Source organism: Ochotona princeps, chromosome 8 (genome assembly GCF_030435755.1).
Source record: "Ochotona princeps isolate mOchPri1 chromosome 8, mOchPri1.hap1, whole genome shotgun sequence".
NCBI lineage: Eukaryota > Metazoa > Chordata > Mammalia > Lagomorpha > Ochotonidae > Ochotona > Ochotona princeps.
The window spans coordinates 16,771,430-16,790,475 of record NC_080839.1 but is presented as its reverse complement, the minus strand read 5'-3'; the positions used below and the strand labels follow the sequence as shown (position 1 = coordinate 16,790,475).

The window sequence follows — 19,046 nt, the reverse complement described above, 5'->3', positions numbered from 1 at the left end:
TTGCAACTGCCAGGATCCCGTATGGGCACCGATTCGTGTTCTCTCTGCTCAGTTTCCCATCCAGCTCCCTGCTTGTGGCCTGGGAAGCAGTAAAGGATGGCCCAAAGCCTTGGGACCCTGCACCCATGTGGGAGATTGGAGGAAGCTCCTGGCTCCTGACTTCAGATTGGCTCAGCTCTGGCCATTGCGGCCATTTGTAGAGTGAACCTGCAGACAGAAGATCTTTTTCTCTGTCTCTCCTTGTCTGCATAAATCTGATCTGTCTTTCCAATAAATACAAATACACCTTTACAACAAAAGCTGTGGGCTCGGTATGGTGGCCTGGTGGCTAAAGTCCTCGCCCTGAATGCACCGAGATTCCATGTGGGTGCCGGTTCTAATTCAGCAGCCCCAGTTCCCACCCAGGTCCCTGCTTGTGGCCTGGGAGGGCAGTCAAGGACAGCCCAAAGCCTTGGACCCTGCACCTGCATGGGAGACCTGGAGGAAGTTTCTGGCTTCTGATTTCAGATCAGCGCAGCACCGGCCATTGTGGTCACTTGGGAGTGAATCATCGGACTGAAGATGTTCCTCTCTATCTCTCCTCTCTGTATATCTGACTTTGCAATAAAGAATAAATAAATCTTTTTTTTTTTAAAGATTTATTCATTTTATTACAGCCAGATATACAGAGAGGAGGAGAGACAGAGAGGAAGATCTTCCATCCGATGATTCACTCCCCAGGTGAGCCACAGCGGGCCAGTGCGCACCGATCCGAAGCCGGGAACTTGGAACCTCTTCCAGGTCTCCCACGTGGGTGCAGGGTCCCAATGCATTGGGCCGTCCTCAACTGCTTTCCCAGGCCACAAGCAGGGAGCTGGATGGGAAGTGGAGCTGCCGGGATTAGAACCGGCGCCCATATGGGATCCCGGGGCTTTCAAGGCGAGGACTTTAGCCGTTAGGCCATGCCGCCGGGCCCAAGAATAAATAAATCTTAAAGCAAAAACAAAAGCTGTGTAAGCCTGCCCTTGCTTCTTTTTTTTTTTTTTTTAAGATTTATTTTATTTTTATTACAAAGTCAGATATACTGAGAGGAGGAGAGATAGAGAGGAAGTGGAGCTGCCGGGATTAGAACCAGCAGCCATATGGGATCAAGGCGAAGACCCTAGCCACTAGGCCACACCGCCGAGCCCCTGCCCTTGCTTCTTGAAGATCTCGTCCACAGGGTGCGGTCACAAGACGGTGTAATTAGATCATTACAGGGAATGTAGCTAAGGGTAAGGTGCAACAAAGCATAAATTCTTTGCATTAACGGGCTCCAACTCCCTGATGCCTAGGCTGCTTGCTCTGGCAGCCTGGGGTCTAGGGACTGAGCAACATGGTGCCATGCTCCTCTTGGCCACCAGGCGTCACCCTTTCCCTCGTAGCCGCGGCCCGGGGCCCTTTAGGGGCCTGGGAGAAAGCGGGAGAACGTCCGGCTGTGGCTCTGGGCACGGAATTAGCTGGCCTTGCCTCGGCCCGGCGTCCATCTCCTCTCGCTGTCAGCTCTTCCGTTGATAAAAGGTGGGGAGGGTGATCCCACGACCCTCCACGCCCATCCAGGAAGGGGGCGAGGAGGGAGACACCTCAGTGTCTGATGGAAGGCTGGGCCCGTGTTCCGGACCGTCTTTCCTCACTGGGCCTGTGGGAATGGGCGATGCGGGGCTCTGAATGCTCAGCTCTGGAAGGAAACTCCGGCGGAACCACATCCTGTGAATGGGACGGGAGGGCTTGGGAGGAAGGGGCAGGTGTCGAACACTGCCTCCAGAAGGTACATGGAGCAAAGGATCCCGTGGATGGGGGCGGGGTGGCGTTGGTCCAGGGCGTAGTGTCCAGAGATGGGCTTGTTTTCTGCAGGGATACGCCCTGGGCTCCAGGCCCCGTGGTTGGTGACATATGGGCCGGAAAGGGACAAGAAGTGGGCCTTTGCCAAGGAGGAAGGCCAGTGAGGGCAGGCTGTGAATGGGCCATTAAGACGAGCACAATCTGAAAAGGCAGCTACAACAAATATTGATTGAGGGCCGGCCATGTGCCACGCTGTGGCTGGGCACCTGGGATTCAGTGTGACACAGTGCAGCCTCGAGCCGGTGTGGGAGTCAGTGGTCCCGCAGTCATACAAAGTAGCAGCCTCTTCCCCTCTCCCATCCCACCCCATCACCAAGGGTGGGCCTGGGGGCTGCCTGGGACACCCCCCAGCTGTGGGAGGCCTGCAGAACAGGGCCAAGGAGCCAGCCAAGGTGTGACCAGGGCTCAGCCTGCGGACCAGAAGGAGGCAGAAGGAAAAACCCTGAAACATTCGATGTGTTTACAACCTGGCTCCCAAACAGGTGTCTCCTGCCCTCAGCTTTCCCACCGCTGGGGCACCTCCCGGCTGCTCCGTGTAGAATTTGGGCCTAGGGCTAATGGCACAAGCTGAGAGTCAACTCAGGAGGCTATGGCCTTGTGTAGAACAAGGGGGCGGAGCGGGGAGGGGGCTGGGTTACCAGGCAGCTACATCACCCTTTTTCATGTATAAAAAATTATTGCAAGTGTGATATCCATACGAAAGAAGGATGTTTTCCCACCCGTTTTTTTCCTCCCTGTTGCTATATATCCAGGACATTAAGGGTTGATGAGAACCCCAGTTCCAACTGAAATACCTTTATGTCAACAGGATGGGGACCAGCTAGGCTCCACTCAGCCTGGACAGGCAGACAGTGTAAGCGAAGCCTCTAGAAAAAAAAAAAAAAAATTTAAGCAAGCTATGGGAGCTGCCAAGCTGAGGCTTTGCCAGGCAGGAGCTATGGGGAGTCGCTGCCAAGCTAAGGCATGGCGGATCCCCTGTGGGCAAAGGTTCGTGAACGGGGCAAGGTGGGCAGGAGACGGGACCTGAAGGCAGCTGAGCAGGGGCGGAGGGAAGTAGGACACTGCTGCTTTGCCCGGGGAGGCTGGGGAAAGCTGTCCTACCCCTGGGAGACGCTGACCCAGTTGGAGAAGTGCCTTCCAGCAAAGCACATAGAGGGAAGCCACCCAGCAGGCCTCCCGACTCGGGCCTGGGAAGCTGCAGCCATCACTGGTCGCACACAAGGGAAGGATGGGGCAAGGACCCCTTGGGAGCTGTGGAGCCCTCCGTCACCCGTCATGGCTGTCACCCTGGAAAGCTGAGTAAGAAGCAGGGCAGGAGGAGGAGCCCCTCCAGCTTGTGCTAAAGCAGCCCCTCCATCCATTAGACCTGGACAGTGCCCTGTCTCCCCGAGCCAGCTGCCTACCTTCAAGATTGTCCTTGACATCCCCTTGGATCCTGCCACGCAGAGTTCAGCTGGCCTGTGGCGCCTCCTGAAGATTCCAGCCCTCGTCCCTCGCAGGACCTCCTGAGCTACCCCCAGCCTTTCTCTCCCTGTTCCAATGCCAGCTGCCTGGCCCAAATTTCATGTTCAGAAAGCTTTCCCTTCTGATTCTGACCTTAGCTAAACTCCCACTGGGCCCTGTGAGCTCCCCTTTCTCTAGGGGACGCCCCCCAGCCCCGCGCCCTTGACCATTGTCCAGCTGCTCCTCCACCTGGCCAGCTAACAAAGCCTGGCTGTCCCATGGCGGCCCCTGGCCCTGACCTCACCTTGGTGACCCAGCCCAGGGCGTGCCTCCGGCAGTACACAGGCCCTTTGTACTTCCTCCAGCTGGAAAGCCAGGCCACCACCCTCCCTCCTCCCCATCCTCCCTTCTTGATGATTTTTCTTTCTATCTTTATGGGCTGACTTTTTTTTTAAGATTTATTTATTTTTATTGGAAAAGCAGGCTTACAGAGAAGAGAGACAGAGAGAAAGATCTTCCATCTGCTGGTTCACTCTCCAATTGGCTACAGTAGCCAGAGCTGAGCCGATCTGAACTCAGGAACCAGGAGCTTCCTCCGGGTCTCCCATGTGGCTGCAGAGTCTCAAGGCTTGTGGTTTCCCAGGCCATAGGCAGGGAGCTGGATGGGAAAGTGGGGCCGCCGGGACACGAACCAGCACCCATATGGGATCCTAGTATACGCAGGGTGAGGACTTTAGCCACTAGGCTCCTGCGCCAGACCCAGGTTGACTTTTCTAGTAGTAAAAATAATTCATGCTGGGCCTGGGCATAGCTCAGTGGCTAAGTCCTTGCCTTGCAAGCGCCGGGATTGCATGTGCGTGCTGGCTCATATCCCAGCTGCTCCGCTCCCTTCCAGCTCCCTGCTTGTGGCCTAGGAAAGCACCAGAGGATGGTCCAGGGCCTTGGAACCTGCATGGGGGACTCAGAAGAAACTCCTGGTTCCTGACTTTGGATCAGCTCAGCTCTGGCCACTGTGGCCACTTGGGGAGTGAACCAGCAGACAGAAGACCTTTCTCCTTCTCTCTGTAAATCTGCCTAAAGGCATTTTTAAGGTAAGTAATGCTTTTTGTTAAACAGTCATAAAAGTAGAAAAACATAAATGTATATAAGGCATATTTTTAGTTTGCTTTAATACAAAGCTCAGCGCTTCTACCTGGCTCCACCTTCGCGGGAGACACCAACACCTACTCTCTGTTGGGTATCCCAACACAGAGCAGGCATCAATGAGGGGTCTTTCTTTTTTTTTTTTTTTTTTTAAGATGTATTAATTTGGGCCCGGCGGCGTGGCCTAGCGGCTAAAGTCCTCGCCTTGAACGCCCCGGGATCCCATATGGGCACCGGTTCTAATCCCAGCAGCTCCACTTCCCATCCAGCTCCCTGCTTGTGGCCTGGGAAAGCAGTCGAGGACGGCCCAATGCATTGGGACACTGCACCCGCGTGGGAGACCCGGAAGAGGTTCCAGGTTCCCGGCTTTGGATCGGCGCGCACCGGCCTGTTGCGGCTCACTTGGGGAGTGAATCATCGGATGGAAGATCTTCCTCTCTGTCTCTCCTCCTCTGTGTATATCTGATTGTAATAAAATGAATACATCTTTTAAAAAAAAAGATGTATTAATTTTTATTGGGAAATCAGATCTACAGAGAGAAAGAGAGACAGAAAGACCCTCTGTCCACTGGCTCACTGCCCAAAGTGCTGCAATGGCTGGAACTGATCCGAAGCCAGGAGCCAGGAGCCTCCTCCGGAGCCCCCATATGGGTACAGGGTCCCAAGACTTTGAGCCATCCTTGACTGCCCTCCCGGACCACAGGCAAGGAGCTGGATGGGAAGTGGAGCAGCTGGGATACGAACCGGCACCCATATGGAATCCCAGTGCATGCAAGGTGAAGACTTCAGCCACTAGGCTACTGCACTGGACCCCCAGCAGAAGAGGTCTTAAGGTAAAGTGAGAGAAAGCAGTTTGACTTGTTAAGGCTGAAAATAATTTATCAAAAAACATTCTGGATAAGTTTTTAGATTAAAAATAAAAATAAAACATTTGGGGTAAGCATTTGGCTCAGTGGTTGAGACCACTGTGCGGAGCACGCCCATCCTGAATCAGAGAGCCTGGGTTTGGCTCCTGGCTCTTCTTCCATTTGAGGTGCTCACATTGCCCATGGGAAAGTGCTGAGTTTGAATCCCAGATCCACTTCCCATTCCCAGCTAACATGTAGCTTGAGAGGCACTCTAGTGCTTTGGCTCCGGTTACCTACGTGGGAGACCCAGGAGGAGTTCCTGGCTCCTGATGCTGGCCTGGCTCAGCCCTGGCTGTGAAGGATATGGATGAGAGATTTCTGAATGTCTACCTGTTGCAATACATCCAACAGGGTAGCTGGGATAGCAGAGGCCTGTGGAGCCTGTTGAGAAGAGGCGCAATAGGGAAGAGCAGGCGGAAGGCCTCTCACCCGGAGTGCACTTTGTCCCCAGTGCGTCCTAGGATGTGCTTTCCTGCTTCCCTGATATACGGCGAACATCTGTGCTTCATTAGCCTATTATCCTAGATCAAAGTAGTGCTCCTTATCAATAGCTCACACCAATGGTGCTTTGATCTTGGTGCCTTGGTAGGTCTCCTGGAACGCCCTGCTTACACACGTGTGACACGAGTTGTATATCAAACCTGATCATTGTAACCGATGTCTGAGCTGAAGTATGTTTGAAGCGTTGTTTTGTTGAATGAATATAAACTGGAACCCTGGAAATAAACCGTGTCAGTTGCCCAAGAGAGCACTGTCCCCCCATTTCTTTTCTGTTCTCCTCCCCAGGAACCCACAAGGTAAACTGCCTACCTATCCAAGAACAAAATGAACAGTTCTTTTAAAATGAGAGAAGTGTCCCTCTTTCACAATGACGACATATTCTCCAAGGAGGAGCAGGCTGTGCCTGGGCAGATGGGGGAGGGATGGAGAAGACCAACCACACAAAGAGGACTGTGCCCACTCTTGTCCTGCAACCGGATTCACAAGGACTTGCCTTGCTCTGAAGGGCCCTGTTGGATGGGCCTCTGGGGGCGATGTGCTTGTCCGTTCTAGCCCAGCGGGCAGCTAAGCTAACCTCTGCTCCTCCCACCGATATTTCCGTGGCGTGTCTAGAATCAGATAATGGGAACGTTATGATTCAGAGACACAGTGACATCATGATGACTGAGCACAAAATGGCTACTTGCCTCTGATCAGATTTCCAGTAGCCTGGCATAGGCACTGGATGGTAGCTACATGGATGTTTTAAAGGGCTATTCAAGTTCCATCAGTGAAGTTATTCATTGCATGTTCTGTGGGTACTTTTCTGTTTATTTTATCTTAGAGTAAGTTGCTCTGTAATACTGGAGGGGCTGGCTGACCTATTGAGATATTAATAAGAGGGGCCGGCCTTTGGCGTAGCGCTCAAGGCACAGGTCAGGACGCCTACATCCTGCATGGGAATGTGTGGATTCCAGACCTGGTTCTCATCCCAGCTTCCAGCTAATGCAGCCCCCAGGCAGCAGTGATGCTCTGGTGGCTGGATTCCTGCCACCCATGCAGGAGACCCAGATTGAAGTCCAGCCTCTTGACTTCAACCTGGCCCAGTCCTGACTTTGAAAGCATTTGGGGAGTAAACCAGTGAATGAAAGATCTTTGTCTCTCAAATATTTTTAAATGTGTATTTGTCACCATTCTATTTCTAGGAATTCATCCTGAGGGAACATCTGTGGTCTATACAAGCCAGAGATGAAGACACAGGCTGTCCACCTCTGCTTGCGTGATTAGCAGGAGGCGCGGTCCTGTGGGCTGGCGGGGATGAGCCCAGGTCGCTGAGGCGGGCCCTCCCCTGGATCTGTCCAGGTGGCACAGGTGGAATCCCCCTCTGCCCGCGGCCTTTGCTTTCCCTGGCCTTGGTATTTGCATATAAAAATGGTGTAGGAGGAAACAGTGAAGACCAGGGCAGTGCATCCTGGAGAACTCAGGTTGGGATTTGTAGTGGTGTGGTGTGGTGACTTGCTCACTCTGACCCACTGGGTCCCCTTGGATGAGGGAAACTGCAAGAAAGCACATCTGAAAAGGATGGAGAACAAGGAGGAGGCCAGTCTCCATTGCACAGTTTTCCCATGGTACTTTCTGGGCCCTGTTAAACCAACTCAACGGCTCCTTGTGGCTTCTGAAGTGTTCCTGTGCCTGTAGATCCCAGGAACTAGCTGGTGTTCTGTTAAGGCAGTGCTGGCTCTAATCATGGGCCCAGGCTAGCCCAAGCCCCATCCTAACGACAGACAGGCACACACACAGACACACACAGAAACACACACACACACACACACAGAAACACACACATACACACAGACACACACACACAGGTATCATGTCTTTCCAGGGGTCAACAGCCAGGACATTGCTAAGGTCATAAACACAAGAAAGGCACAGACCATCTCAGAGCCTATGGTCTGTCTTCCCGTTCTCTTGGTTGAATTCCACGTCCCGGCCCTCTGTTTCCCTTCAACACTTAACAGAAGGCAGAGATCCAAACTTCACCCCCAGGAAGAGAGTCCTTGGAAACAGTTGGCAGATACCCAAGAGCCTAATCCCATCTCAGGGATGGAGGGTCCACATCCAATCTCCAGATGAGGAGCTGGAAGGTTCCTGGTCAATGCACAGGCTCTGGGTCAGGCAAACCAAGGACTGAATGTTGCCTTCTTGATGACCCTGTGACCTTGGGAAAGTCACCCACCTTGTAGGAGCCTCCTGGGTGCAGCAGACTGAACTGGATCTCCACCTGGGCTGTAGGTAGAAGCTCTCATCTAATAGGAGGAGTATGCATTTGGCCGGGAGTTAAGATGCTCACTTCCCATATGGGTACAAATCCCACCTCTACTTTGGATTTCAGCTTTCTGTTAATGTGCACCTGGGAGGCAGTGGGTGATGGCTCTAGTGGGTCCCTGCCACCCATATGGGAGATTCAGACTGAGTTCTAAGCTACTGGCTTTGGCCTGGCTCAACCTGGGGTATTGTGAATATTTCGAGACTGAACCAGCTGATGGAAGCGCTTTGTCTGTGTGTACCTTTCTCTGTGTCCATCTGCCTTTTGAATAAAATGAGAATAAATACATTTTTTAAAAAAAAAGAGAGAGAGAGAAAGAGTTATCAGAGCTGCTTCTCTCTGTGCAAGCAGACAAGAGGTCCTGTGAGGACACAGGGAGAAGGCGGCTGTCTACAAGCCCGAGGGAGAGGCAGAGAGAGAGAAAGCACCCGTAACCAACCCTGATGGCGCCTTGATCCTGAACTTGTCACCTCCAGAACTAATAGGAAAAGACATTTCTGTTGTGTAAGCTGCGCAGTTTCTGATCTCAGTCACGGCAGTCAGAGCTGACTAATACCCGGCTGCCTGGTCTGAAAAGCAGGGCTGGGCATCAGCACTTGCATCATCAGGATATTTGGGACTACAACAAGGAAGCACACGTGAACAGCCTGCCAGCTTACTGGGGCGACAGCACCTTCAGCGTCCGGAACACTGCCTTGGCTGTAGCGGCTGTTTGCTCAATACCCACCAAATGCATCAATGCAGCTGTCAGAAACGGAAGCTGCCACACTGAATGCCCAGCCTTTATTTCCTTGATTATTCATCACTGATCCACAGAAAATGACAACTGGATTAAAGGGGTTAATGGGGCCAGTACAGTGGCTCAATCGGCTGATCCTCCACCTCCAAGCATCTACATTCTATATGGGTTCATTTCACAGGTGCTCTTTTTCCCATCTAGCTCCCTGCTTATGACCTGGGAAAACAGTAAAGGGTGACTCAAAGCCTTGATGCCCACATGGGAGGCCCAGAAGAAGCTTCTGGCTCCTGGTTTTGGATCAACTCAGTTTTAACTGCAGTGGCCATTTGGGGAATGAACCAGCAAATGGACGCTCTCTCTGATTCTCCCTCTCTGTAAATTTGTCTAATAAAAAATAATTGTTTAAAAAAAGTGATTTTAGGGGCCTGGCGGCGTGGCCTAGCGGCTAAAGTCCTCGCCTTGAATGCTCCGGGATCCCATATGGGCTCCGGTTCTAATCCCGGCAGCTCCACTTCCCATCCAGCTCCCTGCTTGTGGCCTGGGAAGGCAGTTGAGGACGGTCCAATGCTTTGGGACACTGCACCCAAATGGGAGACCTGGAAGAGGTTCCTGGTTCCCGGATTCGGATCGGTATAGCACCGGGCCGTTGTGGCTCACTTGGGGAGTGAATCATCGGATGGAAGATCTTCCTCTTTGTCTCTCCTCCTATCTGTTTATCTGATTTTGTAATAAAATAAATAAATCTTTAAAAAAAAAAAGTAATTTTATGGGCCCGGCACCGTGGCCTACCAGCTAAAGTCCTCGCCTTGAACATAGCCAGAGCTGAGCCCAGAGTCACGAGCTTCTTTTGGGTCTCTCAGAGTGAGTGCAGAGTCCCAAGGCTTTGGGCCATCCTCCACTGCTTTCCATGCCATTAGCAGGAAGCTGGATGGGAAATGAAGCAGCCATGATAAGAACTGGTGCCTATATCGGATCCTGCCATGTGTAAGGTGAGCAATTAACGATTAGGCTACTGTGCCAGACCCCAAGCTCCCATTTCTAGTTGGATTATTGACTTTGTATTGTCGATGAACTGGGAAAGGTGGCATTGAGCTGTGAACCCTGGTTGGAGCCTTAAGACCACAGGTGGGGGAGGCTGACTGGGGAAGGTTGCAGGATTGCTGGAGTTTGGCCCTGGGAGTGTCCTGGGAGGGGCTGATCTGGGGTAGAAAGCTGCAGGGCCCCCTCCAGGTGCTTGGAGATGCAAATGATGGGACAATAGGACCTTGTCTCTGTTCCCAGCCCACTTGAGGTAGATCTGGGTCCCTGGGAGGCAAGGCTCCTCCAGTTCAGCCATGGTGAGATTGGGCTCTGGGGCCCTGGCCTGTGGCAGGGAGAGGCCCCCCCGGCTGCACTGACCACCCCTCTCCTCCCCCGCTCTCTCCAGGACAATCTTAGTAGGAGCAAACCCCGGTGAGTACTTGGGCTCCTGATTCCTGCTGTCTCCTCTCTCGTCTTCACCTCTCTCTCCTGTGCTTTGCAGGACACAGCCATCCTAGGAGCTAGGCTGGCTCTGCCCGAGCCCTCCCAGCCAGTGAGGCCATTCCTGTGCCTTTCCATCCCTGGTACGAGGCTCCCTCAGCCTCCCACTCACGACCTGAACTTCACCTTCACCGCCAGCTTGTCCTTCCTGGACACTAGCTCTGCCCCAGTCTCCTGCTGCTGCTTCTGCCTCACTCACACCCTTGTGCTTCTGGGCTCCTGGTGTGCAGTGTGCAGCCAACACAACCTCGGGGCCAGGTGCCTGGGGCAGGGTCGGGGGACCTCTTAGGCAGAGCTGATGAGATTCTGCTTGCAGGTTGGGGTCCCCCATCCTACCCCCAAGATGCATGGGTAAGTGGCATGTTGAGCAAGGGGCTCCCCAAGCTGGGCTCCCCTTAGATGGCTCTGGATCCCTGCTGCTCACCAGGGTCCAGCTGTGGAGACTGGCTCTCTCACCCACCTAGGTCTGAACATACAGTTGCAGGGGCAGGGGACTGGCATGGGTGGCATGGGTAGCTAGCTGGGAGGCTCTCTGGTTTCCAAAATGCCTGCTTCACTGGCCTGCACCCATGGTTAGTGGTGTCTCTGAGCTGAAGCACTAAAGGCCACTGTCAAGGGTAGATGCTTTATTGTTCTGGGGAGAGTCAGGTGTGATACGGGGCCAGGCAGGGAGGGGGCGAGGCCACTGTGTCTGTCCAGGCTCCCAAGCTTGGCATCTTCTTTCCAAGAAGATGCCCCCAGGCCAGCTCCTCCAGCTGCTCCAGAGACCTGGAAACAGAGGGTAAGTCCAGCTGCTGAGCTGCGGCAGGGCGGGGGCTGAGGCAGCGGCCACTGACCACCCCAGACTGCTGCGTCCCTGTGCTTAGCATCTTTTCTTGAAGGCCCAGGACGAGGAGCAGGAAGAAGAGGACAAATATGAACTGCCGCCCTGTGAGGCTCTGCCCCTCAGTCTGGCCCCTGCCCACCTTGCTGGTACTGAGGAGGACTCCTTGTACCTGGGTGAGGGTTGGCATGGAGGGCGGATGTTTGGGCACCACTGAGAAAAAGAAAACAAGCCTTGCCTCTAACTCCGGGCTGGGCATGGGCACAGGGGTGGAGGGAATGAGGCAGGGAGGAAGGCAGAGGGCATGGAAGGGGTGTGGAAAGGGAGAACTGTGGCGCATGGTAACCACGGTAACAGAGTGAGCAGGAGGTGCAAAAAGGACCCCCTCTGAGAGCCCAGCATAAATTCAGGCTGGGCAGAGGTGCCAGGAGAGAGACAGGCGGGGGCAGGGCAGCTGGCCACCTCCTGTTGCCATAGAGACGGAGCTGTCAGGAAGCTAGTGAGCTGGCAGCAGAGGGAGGGAGGAGGAGATGGAGATGGGGGAGGGAGGGAACCGGGAATCTAGGAGGGAGGAACCCAGCAACCCACATGCCCTGGGATCTCTTTCAGATCGCTCCGGCCCCTGGGCCCATCTAAGGCTCAGCCAGCCCTGCCTTGGTCTCTTGACAGCCCCTCCCTCCCTCCCCAGCCGCCCCTCCCCAGGCTGCTGGGTTCCAGTGAGTAAATCTTATTGGCAGCTCCTTCAAATGCCAGAATTTGCCCTCAAGAGGTCTCTGTCTGCTCAGAGGCGCCTGCATGTGTCCTGTGTCTTGAGTCGAGGCAGGGCCATTACCAGAGCCCTGGAGCCTTTGTCGCCTGGCTGGGCCTCTCAGCCCCACCACATTGGTTACCACCAGTAGAGGACAGGCTCAGCTGTCCCTCATCCAAACAGAAAAGAAGCCCTCCACTCCCATCATGACCCTGGCTGTGGCCTTTGAAAGTTACCACTTTCATCATGTATTTTATTGACATTAAAAAAAAAAAAAATCCAGGGCGAGGCACAGCCGGGAGGAGCCACAGCAGAGGGACAGAGTGCAGTACCTCCTTTCCTGGCTGCCTCCCTGTGCGTTGCAGCATGGCGTCTTAGAGACTGCACAGATAGCCACAGCCCTCAGTGCCCCCAACCTTGCCCTCCCCGTGGCTCAGTTCCCCTCCTCCAACCCCCGCTCACGGGCCACACTGTGTCCACAGGTGAAAGTGGCCCTGAACCAACAGGTCACCTTGACACAGAGCCCCATCGTGGTGGGGAGGCAAGGTAATAAGGCCCTCCCTCTTTCTGTCGCTCCATCTTGGAGAGGTGTGTTCTTCCTGGGGCTGTGCCTGCCCTGCCCCGGCCTGGGCGGGCTGCCTGCTGCCTGCCATGCCCCTAATGCAGGCAGTCCAGGTGGCATTATCCCCAAAGAGGGCAACAAGTCCAGGGTCCTGATGTACTGTGCTTGAGATCACACCAAAGCAGACTCCCTTGACCTTCCCTGGCGGGGCCTACTGGTCTCGCTGTCTCCCATTCCCCCCACGTCGCCATTGCTATTCTATGTCAGTGATCCCCGAACCCTGGGGTGTCAGGACATGGAGAGATCTCACCAACACACTTTTGTCCATAACAGGCCCCAAGAAGGGAGGCCTCCTCCTGCCAAGGCCAAACAGCTAATGTGTGCACCCAGTAGTCAATGAACCTGAATGACCTTGGGAGTTGCTTTGAACTTTGGAGCTGCCTAAGGTCGCTCCGTGGGGTGCCTGGTTAACTGGCTAGAAGGTCAAGCCAGGCAACCTTGGGGCACTGGAGTGCTGGGCCAGGGGTGAGGTGGGGCGCCTTGTGGCCGCCCTCAGGGTGCCCCTCAGAGCTTTACCACAGACCTTTCACTTCTGAGCTCCCTCCTCCTACCCCCTGCTACCCCTGACCAAAGGGTCCCCTTTCTCCTTCCAGAGCAGAGTAGACCAGCCAGAGTGGTGAGTGGTCCTTCATACACACTTTAGGGTTCAGGCTGGGAAGTTGGTGGGGAACCTGCAAGGCAAGGACCAGTCTCCCAGCAAAGCCTTCCTCCATCTGCCTCGGGCCCCTGGCAGGTATAGGCGGGCTGGTTGCCCAAGCCTCCCTCCCTGCTACCCACATGCTCTGAGAGTTGGGAGAAGGGATCCCCGCTTGTAGGCAGAGGAACCATCAGAATCACCAAGCTGGCTCCCATGAGAGAGGCACCTTCTGAGCAGGCAGTGTGGTTCCCAGAACTGCCCCTTAAGTCACTGGCCCTTACGTGAAGCCCCAGGGCTGGTCAAATGCATGGTCCCATATACTCCTCCTGACCTCAGGGGCTGTGTCTTCCAAAGCCACCTGAGGAGAACATCTACTTGGAGTGTGAGCCCGGCCCCGGGTGAGTGCCTCCCTACCCCCTGCAGACCTGGCCTGCCCTGCATGCGCAGCTGGCTCATCTTCCATTTGTCCCTTCCTCCCCTCCACCACATATCCACTTTCAGACACCCTTCTGCCTTTGGTCCTGCTGACCTGAACTGGGACCAGGGAGATGATGCCTATGGCATGGGCTGGGTGGGGTCTCCCGGATGCCACAGCCTGGGCTGGACGGCTCAGGTGGCGGAACGGCAGCTATTCTCTGTGCCCGTCTGGCCAGCCTGGCTTTCTTCATCCCCTGTCCTGGCTGACCGAGCGTAGCCTGGCCTCTCTGTTTTACTCTCGGCCTTGACTCAGGATCTGAGCTCCCTGGTCCTGGTGTCCCCAGTCCTGCCAAGGACACCAGTGACACCCAGGTGAGAGCCCCACATGAGAAGGAGAGAGACACCAACCTGGGGACTTCCCCATCCCAGAGCCATGGACAGGGGAACCTTCTTGCCTTGCCCCAGGGGAGCTGGCAGTGGTAACCGTAAGGGGGTAGCTTGGGCCACTGGGCTTCCTCATGAAGGAGAGAAGAAAGACCCTGTGCTCTGTTTCACAGGTGCTCTGCAGCAACTCAGGGAGTTCGCGATGTAAGAGGCTGGTGGTTGAGGGGATAAGAACCAGGAACAGGGCAAGGGGTGGGGGCCAAAGTTAAGAGTGGGACCTCCCCCCCACCCAGAGGGGGGCAGGCCTGCTGGGTCACATCCTTTCTTGACCAGACCTACTGCATCCCAGGGAGCAGCAGGGATCCCCTCTAAAGGTGAGTGGGGGCGGGGAGCATCTGCAGCATGAGCCAGGTGGTCCCTTTGGGTTCCCTTCATCCAGGGGTCCCTGCAGCACCACCTCCAGCTGTAATCAGGCCTAGAGAGGACCCTTTGTGGGCACCAGCTCAGGAAGCTGCAGTTAGTCCTGAGAACATTCCCCTAGCTGGGTGTGGGACACTGGGTGCCCTGCCCTGGGGAAGCTGCCCCCAGCCACCTCCTAGGCCAAAAGCCCTCCCAGTCCCAGCTCCCACATTGCTTCTTGCAGCAGAAAGGAGACCATCTCTTCCTCCTGAGGCTCCCAGCCAGAGCAGCTCAGCTGCGGAGGTGAGGAGGGACTGGGTAGGGGAGGGCAGAGCCCCAGCATCCTCACCCAGGAACCTGCCCGGGCTGAGGCGGGCACCCCCACCAGGAGCAGGAACCCCAGCCTGTGCACAGGCCAGCACCTGCAGGGACGGTTGTTCGGTGGGCTGGGAGACACAGAGGACTGCGTCCGGTGCTTCTCGGCTGTCCATGCCGAACCCGTGCCCTGAAGGGCTGTGTGTGTATGTGGAGCGTGTGCAGTACGCCAGCTTCCTGGGGCAGCCCTGGTATTCCAGCATCTCTGATCGTCAGGCGGTGGAGAGTGCCCTGTTCCGCTTGCAAAAGGTGGGATGCCTCAGGGCTGTGATTGGCTGAGATGGCAGAAGTGGGCGGGACCGGTGGGGTCTGGGCAGAGAGTCCACTGCTGGAAAGTGAGGTTGACAGCCCGCATCTGCTCCACAGGACGGGACCTACACGGTGCGCCCCAGCTCAGGGCCCCATAGCTCGCAACCCCTCACCCTAGCCGTGTTCCTCCAAGGCCGAGTCTACAACGTCCCCATCCGCCGGCTGGATGGTGGAGGCCACTTTGTCCTGGGCCGGGAGAGCAGGCTCCACAAAGAGGTGGGAGCTGGGGAAGACGCCTAAGGCTAACTCTGTATTTTTCTGGGATGGGTCCGAATAAGGGGACCTCCTGTTTGCATGCGGGTGAGGGGTGTTTGTACATAGAATAAAGCCAGCTGGGAGAAGGGAAGGGACCAGGTAGTCCAGCTCCCCTGGCCTCACCCCGTTTCTCCCATGGGAGACTCACAGGACCTGCCTCCCACACCGCTCTTCTCCTCTGTGGTGGCCATGGTCCAGCACTACACCCAGCACCCCCTGCCCCTTGTGGACAGCCACGGGGGCAGCCGGGGAGTCACCAGACTGCTATTTCCCACCAAGCCCTGGGGGCCAGGTATACATCCCTCTTCGGCCCTGCGTGTCCCTCTCACCTGTCTCTGGCACACCAATCTCTCCCCCAGCCCCCTACCAGCCTCCCACGAGAAGCTCTGGCAATGCTACTGGAGTGGAAGAAGGGTGCTGAAGGCCCCACCCAGGCTCACCCAGATCTTGACACTGCCCCCTTCTAGCTATGTCTCCAAGGTTACTCCCCAGTCGCAGCCTCAAGGTGTCTTACCTCGGTTGCCCTGGCCTCCCACACCATGGGAACAGGAGAGATGGGCCTGCCCCATCAGGCTGAGTCCCAGAAGAGAGCAGTGGCACTGCTTGGACGGGAAAAAAAATCGGGACACATTCACCATCTCTCTAGCCCCAGGGGAGGGCATGGGTTCTGCACCAGAAACAGTTGCAATAAACATTTATTGAACCAAATCTTGAACCTGGGTGAAGCCAAGGTAGCCGCTGCCAGGCTCGGGTTCTCACTGTGCCAGGGCCGACTCACTGGCAATCTCCCACGGAGCTGCAGCAGGCCAGTTTTCGAGGGGAAAGGGCCAAGTCTCACTTCTGCCCAGATCGGGCCTTTAGCCCTCAGACGGCCAGTGCCAAAAAGGACAAAGGCTAGGCGGCCGACTTGGGGCTTTGGCTTGTTTGTGGGGCTTGCAGGGAGACGCAGACCTGTCTCTGCCACCGCCCTCATGATGAGAATGGAGCCCAGGAACTCCTCGTTCAACACCAGCTAACTGTCCAGGATGGAGAGATGAGCCTGCGAGCATGTGGTGTAGTCTACAGTGAGGAGACAGCGGATTCCAGCAGATAACTGGGACGTCCCAGTGCGGGATCCTACGCGATGGAAGGCTGGACGCAGCAGCGCCCGAGCTAGCGGGCGGTGGAGAGGCTGGAGGCCCTCCGGGGGCGCGGACCCGAAGGCGCGCGGCTAGGGCCGGGGGGCTCAGAGACAGGCAGCTGCCTGCACTCGGGATCCAGGGGCGGCCCTGGCGCAGCGCCCGGAACACCCCGTGCCGGAAGCGCCATGTGACCGTGACAAGGCAGAAATCAGGACCGCAGCGAAACAAAGAGCTGCTCTGGGGCGGGTGTGGGGTTGTTGCCTCTCCACCAACTCCTGGCGCGGGAGCGCGGGGTGCGGCCGGGAGGCAGGGCGGGGTCTGAGGACGCGTGCAGGTACAAGTGCGAGGCCTGGGGCGGGGAGCGTCCGTGCAGGAACTGGCCGGGTCTGCTTTCCGGGCCTCTGTGATAGAGGGGAAGACGATAGCCGGTGCTCCATCGACCCACGGACTCGGGCCTAAGTGGGGACGGCCGCAGAGTGAGGCGCCCGGTGGGCGGTCCGCTTGCTTGTCCCGCCCGAACACGTGAGCGCAAGACACTGTCAAAGTCACCGCCGGGCTGTCGTTTCCGGCTAGGCGCCGGGAGGGGGCTGGGACGAGAAGCAGATGGCTTGGCTGGAAGGACAGACGAGGATCTGCAGCTAGTAGAAGCAGAAGCGGGCGGATGGGAGACTGCTCCCCACCCCAGGCTTCTCTGTCAAGCCCAGACAGTCCAGCCCTGGCGTCTTCGGGTGGCAGTGGTGTTCCCCAGGCAGGAACCCAGGGCTGGGGAGGTTGGAGAGCCTTAGGGTACAGACGACCTATTGCATCCTCCTGGGAGAGCCTTCTACTTGTCTTCACTGACCCTAAATGATTCCCGACCGGCTGGGGGCGTGAGGTCTGCGGTGGGAGAGTAAAAGGCAGGAGGCGCTCCTGTCGAAAGTAAGCCTGGTGGCTCCCTTCCTCAGTCCCGGCCAGGGTGAGGACAGTTGTGTGACTTGGACCACGGGTCAGAAAAGCGGCATCCCAGTGCCACAGGGCTCTGGGGGCAGGTGCCTTGGGCACTCCCTGGCAATCGCCTGTGCACTCCCAGGACCCTGCAGCTACCACCACCCACAATTGTGAAATCACGCCCAGAGAACTTGGAATGGGTGGCAGGGATCACCAAGTAGGCCAAGTATCCTGGATTCCTGTAAGCTGCCAACATTCCCTTGATCAAGACTTGCTTTGTTCCAGCGTCCAGCCCAGTACTAACCCACGGAGCTTTCTGTGAAGATAGGAGCCCTTTATTTATGCATTGTCCACCAGCCTCAAGTGGTTATTGAGCGCTTGTCATGTGACCAGGAGGACCAAGGAACTGACCTGCTTGTTGATAATTTGTTTAATGTAACTAGCCCTGTTGTAGTAATGCCTGTTGTTTTGTGCCAAAATGGGGGTAGAGGGGAGGGGGCAGGGTGTGGAGAGAGGCAGTGGCAGGAAGGGGCTAGGTCTGCAGGAGCCTGTCTCTGGCAGGAATGTGGGTACTGGGAGGCAAGAAGGATGTGAGCCAGGGGTATGGTGCAGGCAGGGATGGCATTGACGGCATTTTAGCAGTGCTAGTGTGTCACCATGACTGTGTAGTGCCCAAGGGGCTGAAGGGGCAGCCCACAGGTGGGGAAGAATTAGGGGTGCAGGCTTTTCAAGGCCAGGCTTTTCCACAAGTCAGGCAAGTGATGGTATTCCTGGATTGCTTACCATGTTAGTGTCCCCATTAGATCCCACCCAGATTTCCCCCTACCCAATAAACTGGATGCTAGAAAATCCTTGGCAGGGCCAGTGCGGTGGTCTAGCACCTAGTCCTCACCTTGAATGTGCCAGGATCCCATGTGGGTGCCAGTTCTAATCCTGGCAGCCCTGCTTCCCATCCAGCTCCTTGCTTGTAGCCTGGGAAAGCAGTTGAGGATGGCCCAAAGCCTTGGGACCCTGCACCTGTGTGGGAGACCCAGAAGAGGCTCCTGGCTCCTGACTTTGGATTGGCGCAGCTCCAGCTGTTGCAGTCACTTGGGGAGTGAATCATCAGACGGAAGATCTTCTCTCTCTCTCTGTCTCTCTCCTTCTATCTGTTTATCTGACTTTGCAATAAAAATAAATCTTAAAAAAAAAATCCTCGGCAGGGTTACCAGTTGGGGGTGGGGGTAAATTGAAGGAACTGAGAAAAGCCAGCTGGTGAAGAAGTCCACGTGTGCCTGGAGGTGGTTTGTCTGTGGGATAAGGTAAGCCAAGGCACTGTTCAGCTGGGAAGGATTGGAAAGCCATGGCTAAAGCTGCAGGCATAGCTGTACGTTGTGGGGCTCAGAGGGTTTCAGCTGCCACCCGGCAAACTTTTGGCTTTGATTTCTGAAGAAGCAGTCTGGCTTTGGACAGGAAAATGTGTGGGACACAAGTTTGATTCTGCCTCAGTTGCTTACTTCCTCTTTAATCATAACTTCAATCTCTTCACTTTAAAAATACATATATGGGCCCAGTGCAGTTCACGCCTAGTGTCTACCGGAATGCCACATGGGTGCTGGTTTGTGTC

General features: G+C 55.7%; 1 protein-coding gene across 1 annotated transcript; it reads left to right on the top strand.

Annotated features, from left to right (window-relative positions):
* The first annotated feature begins 10,766 nt into the window (after nt 1-10,766).
* SH2D6 (SH2 domain containing 6) lies at nt 10,767-16,290 on the top strand. Its single transcript, XM_058668334.1, has 13 exons — nt 10,767-10,774; nt 11,132-11,204; nt 11,305-11,422; nt 13,210-13,232; nt 13,608-13,651; nt 13,755-13,824; nt 13,948-14,042; nt 14,388-14,428; nt 14,698-14,756; nt 14,994-15,077; nt 15,195-15,353; nt 15,543-15,897; nt 16,241-16,290. Exons 1-13 carry the CDS (start codon nt 10,767-10,769, stop codon nt 16,288-16,290), a joined length of 1,179 nt encoding a protein of 392 aa, XP_058524317.1.
* Nucleotides 16,291-19,046: the final 2,756 nt, after the last annotated feature.

What these genes read in the sequence shown, in the direction of transcription:
- SH2D6 (XM_058668334.1), top strand. An exon ending in GAGTGTGAGCCCGGCCCCGG is followed by an intron (nt 13,652 to 13,754) that starts GTGAGTGCCTCC and finishes ATCCACTTTCAG; the next exon opens with ACACCCTTCTGCCTTTGGTC. An exon ending in CCCTGTTCCGCTTGCAAAAG is followed by an intron (nt 15,078 to 15,194) that starts GTGGGATGCCTC and finishes TCTGCTCCACAG; the next exon opens with GACGGGACCTACACGGTGCG.